General features: G+C 30.4%; 1 protein-coding gene across 1 annotated transcript; it reads left to right on the top strand.

Moving 5' to 3' along the window:
- The first annotated feature begins 1,925 nt into the window (after positions 1-1,925).
- LOC134686702 (terminal nucleotidyltransferase 5C-like) lies at positions 1,926-11,559 on the top strand. The gene is made up of 3 exons (XM_063546385.1): positions 1,926-2,073; positions 2,757-2,796; positions 3,352-11,559. Exon 3 carries the CDS (start codon positions 3,379-3,381, stop codon positions 4,588-4,590), a length of 1,212 nt encoding a protein of 403 aa, XP_063402455.1. The 5' UTR covers positions 1,926-2,073; positions 2,757-2,796; positions 3,352-3,378; the 3' UTR covers positions 4,591-11,559.
- Positions 11,560-14,392: the final 2,833 nt, after the last annotated feature.

The following is a 14,392-nucleotide window of genomic DNA, read 5'->3' on the forward strand; positions in this document are numbered from 1 at the left end:
ATTTATAGTGATTACATGAAACTTTGACGAACAGGGCTGTTCGTCAAAGTTTCATATATAATTACTCGCCAAAAAGTAATACTAAAAATAAATTAAGGTCTGAAAGTATAGATACATAATATTTATGTAATATGAATTTAAGGCGCAATTACTCACATAAGTAAACTGCCTACCAAAACCAATAACAACAACAACAGCATTGTTTATGCTCAAAGACTTATACACGGCGTAAAAAAACCCCATTGAAAGTTCATTCTCTAAAAAGAGATCGGCACGAGGTTCTAAAATATAGATTCAATTATATTTAGTAAAATGATCAATGACTTCGTTCTTGGTGTAAGAAACATTCTGTTACCTAGTTTGGAAGTGAAAGGCGTCATAAAATAGTCGCTATACGGCGGATAGTTTTCTCTTTTGAATTCTTATCATATTCCTAATTTTGGGACCTATGATAGCCGACCATGCAGTATGCATGGGTTTTGTTCATTGGTGAAGGGCGTACGGCGATATATACGGTTGTTAATTTGTGTGTCATTATGTCTCTTGTACATGGAGAGTTGTCTCTTTGGCAATCATACTACATATTGTTTTTTTTTTATATCCAGTATAGAATCTATAGAAATGACGAAAAGACTTAAACTATTAATTGACTCCTTTAAAAATTCTTTTGGAATTGGAGTCCTTGTTTGACGATTAAACCGTGATTTCAGTCAATTATTTTGCTAGCGATTATAGATGAAAAGAAATTGTAAGGAGCGAGAATGTTATCATCAACACTGAAAAAAGTACATGCATGTAAAGCTTAATTAAGTCTTTAAAAAGTTGTTGATACAATCCATTTTTAGCCGGATAATGCATGTGAGAACACTTAAAGTAACCCCTTGTGGCTGTTAAGGCATTCAAGTTAAAACTAAAGTTTCGGAATTGGTGTGAAAAACGACTACTTTGAGTATATGTTCTAGATATCAGATGAGTCTTCGTATGTCTAAGTATGGGACAACTATGCATCTATCTATTAAACATAGTTTAGAAGCTATACATAACTATTTTACGTTTTCCCTAGGCCTTGTTCTGCCAAAGAGCAATTAGTTTTGATAAAACAAGATAAGTGTCATTATTTCAAATTTTACAGTTGCAGTAACACTTTCAGAAAATGTTTCATGCATGAGTTTGGATTGAAATCTTAAAATGTTTATTTTATATCACTGCTTTTGTATGGCAATAATTATTTCAAAAATCTGACATTTTTTTTACTGATAAATGATTAGACTTCTATATGTATTCAAAATACGGTAATACAAACTCATTTAACATACTTTTGTTTACCTCTTTCCTTTTGTATTACCTATATTTCGGATATGAAATCGTGCTTATCATTGTACACGATTCTTCTATTGAAAATTACAGTTTCTTATCTGATATGGTTATTGTTGTTTAAGTCGAAAAATACACATGAATTATTCCCCTTAGATCAAATTATCTTAACCGGAGAAAACTTTATGCGATGTAATAATTGATCATTAGAACATTTTGGGTTAAACGGAATGAATATTAAATTGCGTTCCAAATAAGACAAATTTTAAAAAGTTTTATTATCGGAAGCAAATTATTACTCCCAAACGTTATCGTGTGTAAATTTAGTTCGTGAAAAACCTAGCAATACTAGAATAAAAATCAATTTAAAATACTACACAGTGAAGTAATTAACTTGGGATTTATTAAATCCTATATTTAACTCAAAACCACTTTGAAGTCCTGGGAAAATCACTATGGTAGTGTCTAATGATCTTAAAATATGACTACGATAATTGAATCGTTTCTCCAATAGGATTCTAGCCTGTTACTACAAAAATTGTTTCCATTGATAGATTTTTCCAAATAAGGAAATTCAACATCAGCATCAGTTGTATGACGTAAAAGAGATTATTGATCGATTGAAAATTGAATATTTTGCGTAGGAGAAAATTCACTGATCAGTATTCATTGATACAATTTTCTATGAATGACAGAAGATCAACCTGTTTCTATCTGGAAGCACGCATTTTCAACAGCTGTCGTTAAAAATTTCTGAAGGTAAATTATTTCTATTTTTTAAGTAAGAGCATGCACTTTATACACCGTCATATATTGAATTGTACGCTGAAATAGTAATAACTGTACACATTTGTTCATTGTGTTTTTTATCGTAGTATACAATTAGTTGTATGTATCAAGTAATTGTCTTTAACATTTTTCGCTCTTAATTTAAACTTTTACGTCAGGAAAACTAAGAACAAAACGCAATGTTACTTATAAGTTTCAAAGAATACTTAAGTTTCATGGTTTATTTTATTCTTATTTATCAAATAATTGTTTCTATCACTGTTCAGTTCTTCACTTTTCCATCGGACGTCTTGCATTTTCTTAGTTAAGTCAAAAAATAATTATATACGAAAGTAATCATGCCTTTTCATTATTATTTCAATACAATTGTATATTGTGTATAATATAACTTTATAATACTGTTTGTACTTATAACTATGTTATTATTATTTTGAGGACTCTCAGGAAGATTAGTTTTAACTAATGGGAACATCCTCTTGAAATAAAGATTATTTATTTTTATTTATTTATTTATATATTGGATAAAATTGCAACTTATCTGATGTATGGGAGAACATTTTAAAAAAAGTATCATAATATATATATAAATCTATATTAATAAAAAGAACTTAAAAATAATTTTCCGTTTTATTTATCATTTTGTTATCTTTTAGGTATACAACATATTGAGGATTTCCTGGTCAAAATTCTGAGGTATGTGAATTTAACTATTTTTGTAATCTTATAATATCTTATGTGAAGTTAGAATGGTTTTGATATTGCATGTCAAAACACCCAGTAATATTTTCCGGAACTTTCCGTCTACGGAAATCTCCGTTCCCGGGGTTTTCAATTGTCAATACACATATTTATTGACCAATCAGTGTAATGCTCTATAAATACACAACCGATAAACTTATAGGATTTTCCGTAGACATGCGATAAATAAAAAAGTTCTCGAGTGACAGATTAATTCAGAATAGAATTTGAAGCGGTTTAAGTCGGTAATTTACGTAAACACTACAAAAGGTTTAAAATATAATTTTCAAAATAATCAAAATCTCATTTGAACTCTTAATTCTAATAAGCAACCTGTTAACTTTTTCCACTGGCGTATGAATATCATAAAATCGTCTGACAATCGTGTGTATTCTGCTAAACTTGCAGTTTGACTTACACAATCAGTGGGAAAGAAGGGAATCTCGGTAAGAACATACATTTCACATTTTACCACGAATCCAAGTTACATTTAACGTTTTTTGTTTTCAGTTGGAAATTATAAAGTGACACTTGAAAATGGGTTGTGAAAACCGTTTTCAGGTTTTGTGTTATGAACAAGTTTTGCGGTTGCACGAAGTTATGGAGGATGTGATTCCAATCCACGGACGGGGAAATTTTCCAACTTTGGATATTAAGTTGAAGGATTTGGTTAAAGCAGTAAGAGAGAAACTGCTTAAAGAAGGTGTAACGATAAAAGACATTAGATTAAACGGAGGTGCAGCAAGTTACATTTTTGGTACCGAAACCGTAAAATCCTACAATGACTTGGATTTGATTTTCGGTGTGGATCTAACAAATCATAACGAGCTTCAGAAGATAAAAAATTGCGTTCTTGGTTGTCTCTTGGATTATTTGCCAGATGGAGTTAACAAAGAAAAAATGAGCAGTTGCAGTTTGAAGGAAGCATATGTTCAGAAAATGGTAAAAGTTTGTAATGAACGCGGTGATAGATGGAGCTTAATTTCACTTTCCAACAACAAGGGTAAAAATGTGGAGTTAAAATTTGTTGATGCTATGAAAAGGCAGTTTGAATTCAGTGTAGACTCATTTCAGATCATTTTGGATAGTTTATTAACTTTCTATGAGATTTCGTCCGCGCCCATGAGCGAACACTTCTATCCCACTCTTGTTGCAGAAAGTGTATATGGTGACTTTTCAGAAGCTTGGGTTCATTTGAATAAGAAACAGATAGCAACCCGCAATCCTGAAGAAATAAGAGGAGGTGGTCTTTTGAAGTATTGCAATTTATTGGTGCGGAGCTACACGCCAGCTGAAAATGTAAACTGTCAAGCTATGGAAAAGTACATGTGTTCTCGGTTTTTCATCGATTTCAGTGATTTAAATCAGCAGAGACAGAAACTTGAGTCGTATCTAAATAATCATTTTAGTGGTGAAGAAAATTTGAAACATGAATATCTACTGACGCTTTATCGAGTCGTCGATGAAAGTACCATATGTTTGATGGGACATGAACGCAGACAGACTCTAAATCTTATCCACCAACTTGCCTGTGAAGTTCTTATGGAACAGGAGAGAAAAGCACATGCAAAATATCTTGAAATGCAACATTTCGACCAACTGAGCAATTTGACAATTGACCAAGTGTACTTTCATAGTCCTCTAAATTCTGATGGATGCCAGTATTACAGTTACTTTCCAAATGTTTATCAAGTGAATGGATCATCAAACTGTCCTCTATGTCCATCTTCGTTTCTACAGTGCTCATAGTGAATTTGGAATGTGTCGTGACGAATGGAGATTGTTTGGAGACATTTAATTCAAAGGGATGTATTAAAACTACAAAAATATTTGCAAAGGATTTATACACCTTTAGAATTTCAATGTGGATTAATTGATTAGTTTGGTCTGAAAGATTTATTAAGTAAAAAAAATATGTAAAACTGTATGAAGAGACGAAAGGTGAATGAAAACAAACAAATAACTGCAAAAAATATTAATTGGATGTCATAATTTTTTTGTGGGTGAATACAAGTTTGTGTCAGAGAACATGATAAAGATTTTTTTGTGTGTATTTGATGTGAAAATGAGATTTATTGGTGAATGATTTGACAGATTTGGTGTAGCAAACATTAAATGTTACATCTATGTACATGTAGTCTTTCATTTATTTGTCCTATTATGACATCTTGTTTATGTCTTTGTATTATTATGTTAAGAACATCTATATATATGCGTGTGTAATTTTTCGCTCAAATTTTGACTGAAATTGGTCAACTACAGCAAAAAGATTTTATTGACTTGTTTATTCAGTAATTACATCATGTATATTTTTATTATTTACAGTTATTATTAATGTGGTACATATATATGTACAATGTTTACAATAAATTGCTTTTTTTGACTCTCAATGATACTACAGGTGTCGATCCTCTCCATGTATCACAAGATTAGATTGAATAAACTTCAGTGTAAAAACATACCAAAAATTAAATGCTAAAAGTACATGTTATGTTTAATATGTACCGTTAAAAAAAATAATAAAAAGTGTGAATGTTCAACATGTTTAATTTGGTATGTCTCATTTTTCATTAGAATAAAATTGTAAAAATGGAAAAAATTAACAAGAAAAAAGAGAGGGACCATATACATGGTCATAGTGTATATTTTGTAAATTAAGAGAACAGTGACAGATTTCAGGTGATGTTAGTATAAAAAAGGGGGGGATCTAAGATGTAATAGGTACTTCATGTAAGGTACAAAAATGTATTTCAGAATGTTTTTGTTTGTGTTGGAGCAACCATCTTGTACGTGTACAATGTATGTTATAAATATGGTCCTGTACATTTGTACATGTAGTCCCCCAAGAAGTTTTTTCTTTGGTAAAAGATCTTGACTTTGTAAATAATATAAATATATATATATACATTTAAGAATTTTCTGGTGCTGTCTTTAGCAATAAAATATGTTGCCTTCTTTAAACAAAATGGAATAGTTCTAGAACAAAAGTAAATGTGATAGACACAAAATGATACCATTAACATTGATTAAGAAGTATTAGCTTTGACAGTCCTTTAAAAATTGGAAAAATTGATTTTTATCCTTGTAGAAATGTACATTATGATCATCACAAGTGATTATTAACCTCCTATTATTGAATATTTAGGAATAGTTGGAATAAAGTTAAATGAAAGTGATAATGACAAATGTGCAAAATTCTATGATGCTGCTACTTAACATAAATAGCAAAATAAAAAAATGGTGTAGTTTCTCTTTCCAATAAGTATGACGTAAATTTGAGAATATAAAATGAATTCGTTGAAATTCAGTAATTATATTTTGCTTCAAAAACATACAGTGCATGTCAATTGTAAATGTAATACCTATATTTAAAAACAACCTTGATTGCATTAAATTGTTGAGAAATCTTTAGATGGATTCAATGTTATTTAACTAAATAAATTTTTAGTTACATGAATTAAATCTTTTACCTCAAAAGAATAACACCTATAAAGTCATTCAGCGTGTAAGGTTGAAGTAAGAGATTAGACCAAAGTGTTACCAGGTGTCAAGATAGATAAACAAATAGTTGATCATAATGTATTTTCATTGAATTTATGCAAACTGTGATATTTTATTGGTATCGTGTTGCAATATATTACAAGCAGTGTTTTTTACTGTGTTAAATGTATTATACTTGTTGATATCGTATAGATCATGATCGTTTTTTTGTTTGTTGAATATTTGTCTGTTGCATAGACATGATAGACTTGAACATTGTACTAATCAATGAAATGCATCATCAATTCTATTATCATACTTATTTATTATAATAAAGTCTTCATGACCCTATATGACAGAATCTCCTAATTTATCGGACTTTGATCCAAACAAAAGATTGCAGAGATTTAGCCTCTTGTTGCAACTTGCCATGTTTAATGATGTAGGTATTGGAATTTTGAAATTGGGATTTTTAGAAAATGCTACTGTGAATGTTAAAGGTCAAATTAAATATATATGTTAAAAATAACTATTAAGTCGTGATCAGTTGGTTTGAATGTCTTGACAAATAATTTGGAAGGTGGGGTGGGGGTTTAGAGCTCATGATATATATACCATACCACCATGACCACTTACAAGCGTAAAAATAAAAAATAAAATACATGTTTGTACTGATATTTCTAAGCTACTGAACAAAATTTTATTTAAAGTTATCAAAATTATTGATTTGACATTGAACTTTTCAGTAAACTAAAAGAAATTTGTGTTATTTGTTGTTATTAATCCAAGCTGCATAAACTAGGCTTCAAACTTTCACATTCATCAGGAAATAAGCAACACATTGTTGATCCAAACCTCATGATTACAGTTTATGGATATGAATTACAATATTTGGTAAAAAAGCATGACAAAGGTATGGTCTATGAGAGTTCAAAGAATATATAAAGAGTAGTGATAGAATTGATGGTGTATTTGTAGCATCTTTTATGAGGCTTTCAGGACGTTTGTGTCGTTTATAATGATGGATTATAGTAGATTAAACACCTTGTCAGTAACTGCCTTGGGAACAACATGTAAATGTTACCTGTACTATTTTTTATCTTCAAAACTTTTTCTGGTCAGATATCTTTGTAAATTTGGTTTTGTGTCAACAATTGTCCTTTATTGAAAATATAATAAATGTACTGAACACGTACATGTTCTAAATCTTAATCAACATGTATCTACAAGATTTCAAATTGAATTTTGTATGTAGCTTTTAAAGATTTCAATCTTCAAATGTTTTTTCTGGTCAGATATACATGCATCTATGTAAATTTGTTTAAAGTCAACAATCGTTCCTTATTGAAAATATAAATGTACTGAATAAGTACATGTACATTGTATCTACAAATAGTAGCTTATAAAGTAGCTTTTAAATTTTTATTTTCAAAAGTTTTTCTGGTCAGATACATGTACTGTGATACATGTATCTTTGTAAAAATAAAATTGAGATAATAATTGTCCATTATTGAATACTGAACTTGTACATGTTAAAAATCGACATGAATAAAAGAGAAAGTTGGATCAAAATGTTTGAGTTAAAGATTATGATGTCAATGATGATCAATAAAATATATCCTTTTTATTCTCACATGATATACATAAAAATATTTTCCTACATTCAGTTGACTAAATGGTTTTAGTAGGTTTAAAATTTTGGTATATAATAAAGCATGATAGCTTCCCATGTTTTGTAATCTCTCATAACATTTTACAAATTATGTTCATGGCCCATTTAAATTTACTTGAAGAAAGGTTTTAATCAGTATTAAAATAACAGTGACATTGGTAAGCTAATGTGGCTCACATCCAATTTAAAGTTTTTAATAGACAACCTTGGAATTTAATGTAAATTGTCCTACAAGGAATACATTCAGATTTACGAGGCATAAATTAATATTTTTACAGGTGGAATTTCAATGCAAGCATTGTAGTTTGAAATCATTAAAATCTGATGTAGATTATTATTACATGTTATGATGTAGGTCCAATATGCTTGTACCATAAACATTTTATCAAGACCTGGGGACAATGTGTTTATACATGTATACTGCACCTGGTAACAGCTGGCCGGTGGTCTTTGCTAGTTTATTTTATTGAACTATCACAGATTTTGTGGCATGCTTATGTCCTGTTTTTCTGACCACTACCTTTGAAAAAATATTTCAGATTTGTTATTTTTTCACCCAACATTTCCTTTTGCATTTTTTGATAAAGGGCCTTAAAAACTTTCGTACCTGTCCAGTACAAAGTTTTATTGTTAGAATATCTTTATACAGAACATGCCCCCTAAATATAGAAAAAAAGGTAAAGCCTTAATGAAATCGGTCTCCTGCAATTGCTGTTTTAACGAGGCCAGGGCAACAGATCTTTTTCTACTTATATTTAGTTCGGCAACTTTTTCATTGTTTATTTGCTTGGGTGGAACATGAATCATTCTTTCTGAATTTGATAGCAACATGTATGTGTATCCACACTTTTGTGTAACAAGGCATACATAGAGTTAATTATGAATTCTGTCAATTACATGTACACACTTGTAACTATTCATCAGGGATATATGTAGATAATTGATTCCACATGATGTTATTATCAACACAGTGCAGTTACATAAATGACATAGCTACACTAGAAACAAATTATTTCACATTTTGCTTTGACTAGCGCTCCTTCCTCATACTGGGACTTTAAATATGATTGCACTTTAAATCAAAGTTGGCTGGGGGAGCTATTCAGGATATAATTCTGTTAGAGAAACTTAGTATAACCTTTTCCTATGTTCAGGGTAGCAATTATTTAATTGATAATAAAAGTAAATGAATATAAATAGAATGGATTTAAATTTTGCTCCATACTCTCAGCTGGATCCACATTGCCTTTTGCAAATGGTATTCATATATATCATACAAATTTGCTATACCTCAAGATTTCATCACCAACTATTTGGGTTATAAATACTCTCAGACGTTTTGAATTTATTCATAAATTCTATTCATGAATAAATCGTCTGTGACCATGATATTTTCCTGCTCTTTGGGCCTATGATTATTTAAGGATTATACATTAACGACGTATTGATGAAGTTGTGACAGCTGGTAGCATGTAATTCACATTCATTGTTTTCACTCCTTAGAATACATTACCAGTCTGAATACATGAAATAGTTTTGTTGTTCTTATAGTTAGGTACACCAAGGTTACTGACCTTTAAAGGGCTTTTTTAGATGGGAAGACAAACACTGACCAAATAAGGGGCGACATGAAAGAATCAGTGAAGGATAAAAAACTTAATTTAAAAAGTTTGGGGGTTGAGGGTCAATTTGCTGCAAGTTTTGTATAAATTGACATCGATTTTACATACATCCTTATTGGTCAATCAATTTTTCCCAAATTAAGTTAAAAGGGGAGGGGGGGGGGGGGGGTCGTGAAAAAACTATACATATGAATTAAGTTTCTTATCCTTCATTGAACTTTTGATGTCGTCCCTAATAGAACAAAAGATTATTTTTTTTAATTTGATTTTAGTCTCTTTATTTTTTAATTTGATACATTGGACATTTAGGAACCCTATGTTATTCATATAAGAAATTTTGTAGATGCTTAATTTATTTTTAATCATTACAGCTTCTCCTTGACCTTTAAGGATTACAACAGTCCATTTTTGTAAAATTTAATCGGAAAATATAATTGCACGTTTAATAAGAGCAGATTCCAAGGTTGTCTGTTATAAGATTTTAACTGTCAAGTACATATTTAGTTCATACAGTTACCCATGCACAAGTAAGCGTAAAAAGGCAGCAGGTTTCACCAAAGGGTTTGAATAGAATTTCGTTATCATGTACATGTATCACTGGCTTACAGAATGCATCAACAATTTCTAGTCTTCAATTATCTTGTACAAGGTGTAGGCTCCAATTTATAGTAAAAGAAAGCCTTTCTCATATAATACTTGCATTACTGGTTCATTTCAACTTTGTATTAAAATTTTAACTGTAAGTGGCGCAGAAAAAGAAAGCTGAAATAGAAATCATTTATCCTCGCTATCTTTAATTTTATTTTTTAAAACACACAAGAAAAAGTGTTGACTTGCCTTGTTTTAGTGATAGGTGAAGCAAACTAGAAATATTGGATGTTACACAATAGCCTATAATAAAATTCACAAACAGATGTTAATTCTTCCATTAGGCATATTAGGCATAATTAATGATTTTACAGAATTTGTCCCTTTTGGTGGTAATACAAATGTCATTGATGCTGTCTCACACTTTAGAAGTAAAAAAAAATTTGAGCCTGCCATGATAAATCTATATGATTACGTCACATTATTGTCATTTTTCTTGGTATTTCATCAATCATTAAAGAGAAATCCAAGAAAAGTCCATCTTAATCTACATGATCTACATTTTTGTTCAAATTTTTCCGTCATTAAATCCCAATCATCTTCATTATTTAAGCCAGGGAGTTATTGTAGAAAGTGTATTAGGGAGAAGTGTTGGTCAGTATTTTGTTGACAAATGAACCAACTGTGAATATATTGTAATAAAATGATCTGTATTGTATTAAAGATTGCAAAAACTTCTCCCTTAATATTGCATTAGTCAAAATTAGAAATAGTGTCCAAATTTACTCTGTGTTTAAATATACCATTGAAAGTGCATTTTTTGCAAGATATACTCCAAGGTTCATTCTACAGCTAAATCTTATCTACATTTTAACTTGATAAACAACTATCAAATTTCATTCAAAATTCTATTAAAAGTTGTTTTTAAAATGTCCAAATTACAATGAGTATCTTGATAGACTGATTTAAAGTCTGATAACTGCACTATCAATGGTATTTTTAGATTCAGTGTATTACATTTTGTCCTATTTATAAGATTTATTTCAATGTAACACTGCAGCCATGTAAAGGCAGTTAGAATGGTAATTATTGTAAGATAAGGATGCCAAAGTTTATTGTACAGCTTGTGTATATTTTTTGTATTTACAAGATTTTTTTTCTCTATTTTTGTGTGATAAATGCACAAATGTTGTTATATAACTATTCTACCATGAATGTTGAGAGGCAAGCAGTGTCCCTATATAAAATATATATATTATTGTTAAGACTACAAGTTATATCAAAATTTTAATTTCATTGCTGGATGATTATCTGTATTAACACAGAATTCCAGAAATAAAATATTTTTGAAAACTATTTTTTTTCTCGAGTTGCCAATATCGCATTCATTTTCCAGTTTTCATGTTCAGTATATATCATAAGAATTAAGATGGTTGTACCTTCCAACTACCCTGTCTCCAGTTTACACTGCACATATAAATATAGATTCGACGAATGCACTCGAGAAAGTTAAATTTTCAGATTTAAGACAGACAGGCTTGTTGTAATAAAAAAGAAGATGTGGTATGATGACCAATGAGACAACTCTCTACAAGAGAATAAATGACTCAGAAATTATAAACTATAGGTCACTGTATGGCTTTCAACACTGAGCACAGCCCATACTACATAGTCAGCTATAAAAGGCACCAAAATGATATATATCACTCCTCCAAATCTTTATTTTCTGCAGAAAGTATTAACAAATATTTATGAGGTGAAACGATATATGATGTAATAACAGATTTATGCAGTACATGTACACTAGAGAGCATCTTATAAATATAGATGTTGTATGATTACCAATGAGTTGAAATGACATGGATATGTCTGATATGAGCAATTTTAGGTTATTTTATGGCCTTCAACAATGAGAAAAGATTATAATATTTGATACAAGTTACAACGAATAAACAAAAATACATGTACATGTAGCATTTAACTTCAAGAAAGTTTTCACAGAATACAATGTCAATGGGCTAACAGTAATATCATGTGTGGATGTACACAATTATACTCACCATCTTTTATTTTGGTCAATACTACAATGCAGTGGTCTATCTGACATGCCATGATGTGAAGTTGTATGAAGTTTTAGTCAGAAAAGTGTGTCCATGAGGAATTAACAAATACCTGATAGAAATTTACAAAAAACTTCCAATACTGAAGTACTGTAAATTTAGAAGTTCTTGCATGCTTTGATTGTTGCAATTTTTATAGATTGACAAAAATGGGATGTCAATTTTTGCAATTTCAGGGGGAAAAAAAGCATCTATAGAAAAATACATCAGGTACATGTATCAGATTGCAAGTCATATTATTGCAAAACTATTACTCAAGTCAGGCAAATTCTCTTTTGGGAAGCAATTATTGTTATTTACTGTCTGATGGAATGTGTGACACTACATGTACTGGAATTTTTATTCATCTACTACATCCTACTAACAGCTGCAATACTCATCAAAGGAATCGTATATGATACATGTACACCCACACACAAAAAAACATTGACGTGTAACAGAACCATGACAGTGGCCCGAAATTCTAGGAATGATTAAAAATGGTTGAACAAATAAGTATGTAGTATTATACATTATTTTTTCAGCCTATTTTCGATCATTTATTGCTAAAAACGTTAGGTGACAGTTTTGGGGTAAGAATTGTATTCTTGCATCCATATTCCCAACCCCTTTTTGCCCCACTACATGTCTTTACTAAATGTGAGGTTGAGCACAGTGAAAGCTGAATGAAATATCTTCGAGGTGATCAGCAATTATACATGTACATGTATGACCTTTTCTTGTATATAGGTGAATTCCTTCATGCTAAATTTCATACATGGCGTAGAATGTATGTACCTCCTACAGATCAAGATTCTGTCCAAGAATAATACACTGTTGGTATAATTAGTGCAATTAATAGTACAGAATTACATTGTCTTGTCTCTAAGCAGCTATCTCAATACACATTTTTATGCCCAATTTATGGTCTGTGCTTCCTTCCGTCTGTTTGCGCGTCTGTTCGTCCAACTCAGGTTAAAGTGTTTGGTCGAGGTAGTTATTGATGAAGTTGAAGTTAAATCAATTTGAAACTTAGAAAATATGTTCCCTATGATATGATCTTTCTAATTTTTATGCCAAATTGGAGATTTTATCCCATTTTCATGGTCCACTGAACATAGAAAATGATGGTGCAGATGGGGCATCCATGTACTGGGGACACATTCTTGTTTCTAAATGAAATCTAGTGAGATTGTTTTTGGTATAGGTTGCTTTTTCAGTCAAGTATAGATAAAAAATTTCTTTCCATCTTTAGTTTAGTAAAGAGTTACTTAGTCATGCTCTTAACAGACCATCTTAACTTGAAACATGTATTTTTTCCTCAAATAATGAAATTAGTGGTATTGTTTTTAGTATAGGTGGCTTCTATCAAGTATGGAAAAAAATGTTTTTCCACATTGACCCATTGTCATTGTTTGTGAATTTTCATTTTTGTTGTGAGAAACAAAACGGTCACATCCTAAGAAAGTCCAATTATATTGATATAAATAAGTTTGGTTGGCATCTTTCTTAAGTCATACATGTCTCCAATAGCTATAAGCTAAGAGGATAAATTTTCTACTTTATATAGTCATTTGTATTCTAAAGATAGAACTGGTAGAAGGTGTGTGTCTACTTCTATGATTGTCTTGACAGTACAAAGATCAATACAGATAATTGATAAATCTTGGCAATGTCTGAGTCTGAAGGCAACTTGTTTGACATCACCTTAGAGGTTTAACTTTATTATCAGGATGTTTAGGGACTAGAAATTACAAAATGTACTTTTGATGTAATTTTATTTTTAGATTTAAGGTACAAAATTATTAGCTGCATTTAAAAAAAAAGTGATTGAAAAAAATCATCTGTGTGCACAATGCCTTTTAAAGTTTTAATAAATTTATACTGCCAGCCAGACACCATACTGATAACTTTTACATTTGTTAATGATATTGAAATAAAAAAATAACTTGAAAGAGTACAGCAAATGTCATGATATTCAATGCTTGTAATCTTCACAATAAGCCATATGGCCAAGGCCAGGAAATCTATTTTTAAAAAAGGACTCACTTGTTATAAAAAAATGTTATTGTGACTGATTTTGAGCCTGT

Source organism: Mytilus trossulus, chromosome 10 (genome assembly GCF_036588685.1).
Source record: "Mytilus trossulus isolate FHL-02 chromosome 10, PNRI_Mtr1.1.1.hap1, whole genome shotgun sequence".
Lineage (NCBI taxonomy): Eukaryota > Metazoa > Mollusca > Bivalvia > Mytilida > Mytilidae > Mytilus > Mytilus trossulus.

Coding starts and splice junctions, on each gene's coding strand:
- LOC134686702 (XM_063546385.1), top strand. CDS start 3,379: ATGGGTTGTGAAAACCGTTTTCAGGTTTTGTGTTATGAACAAGTTTTG.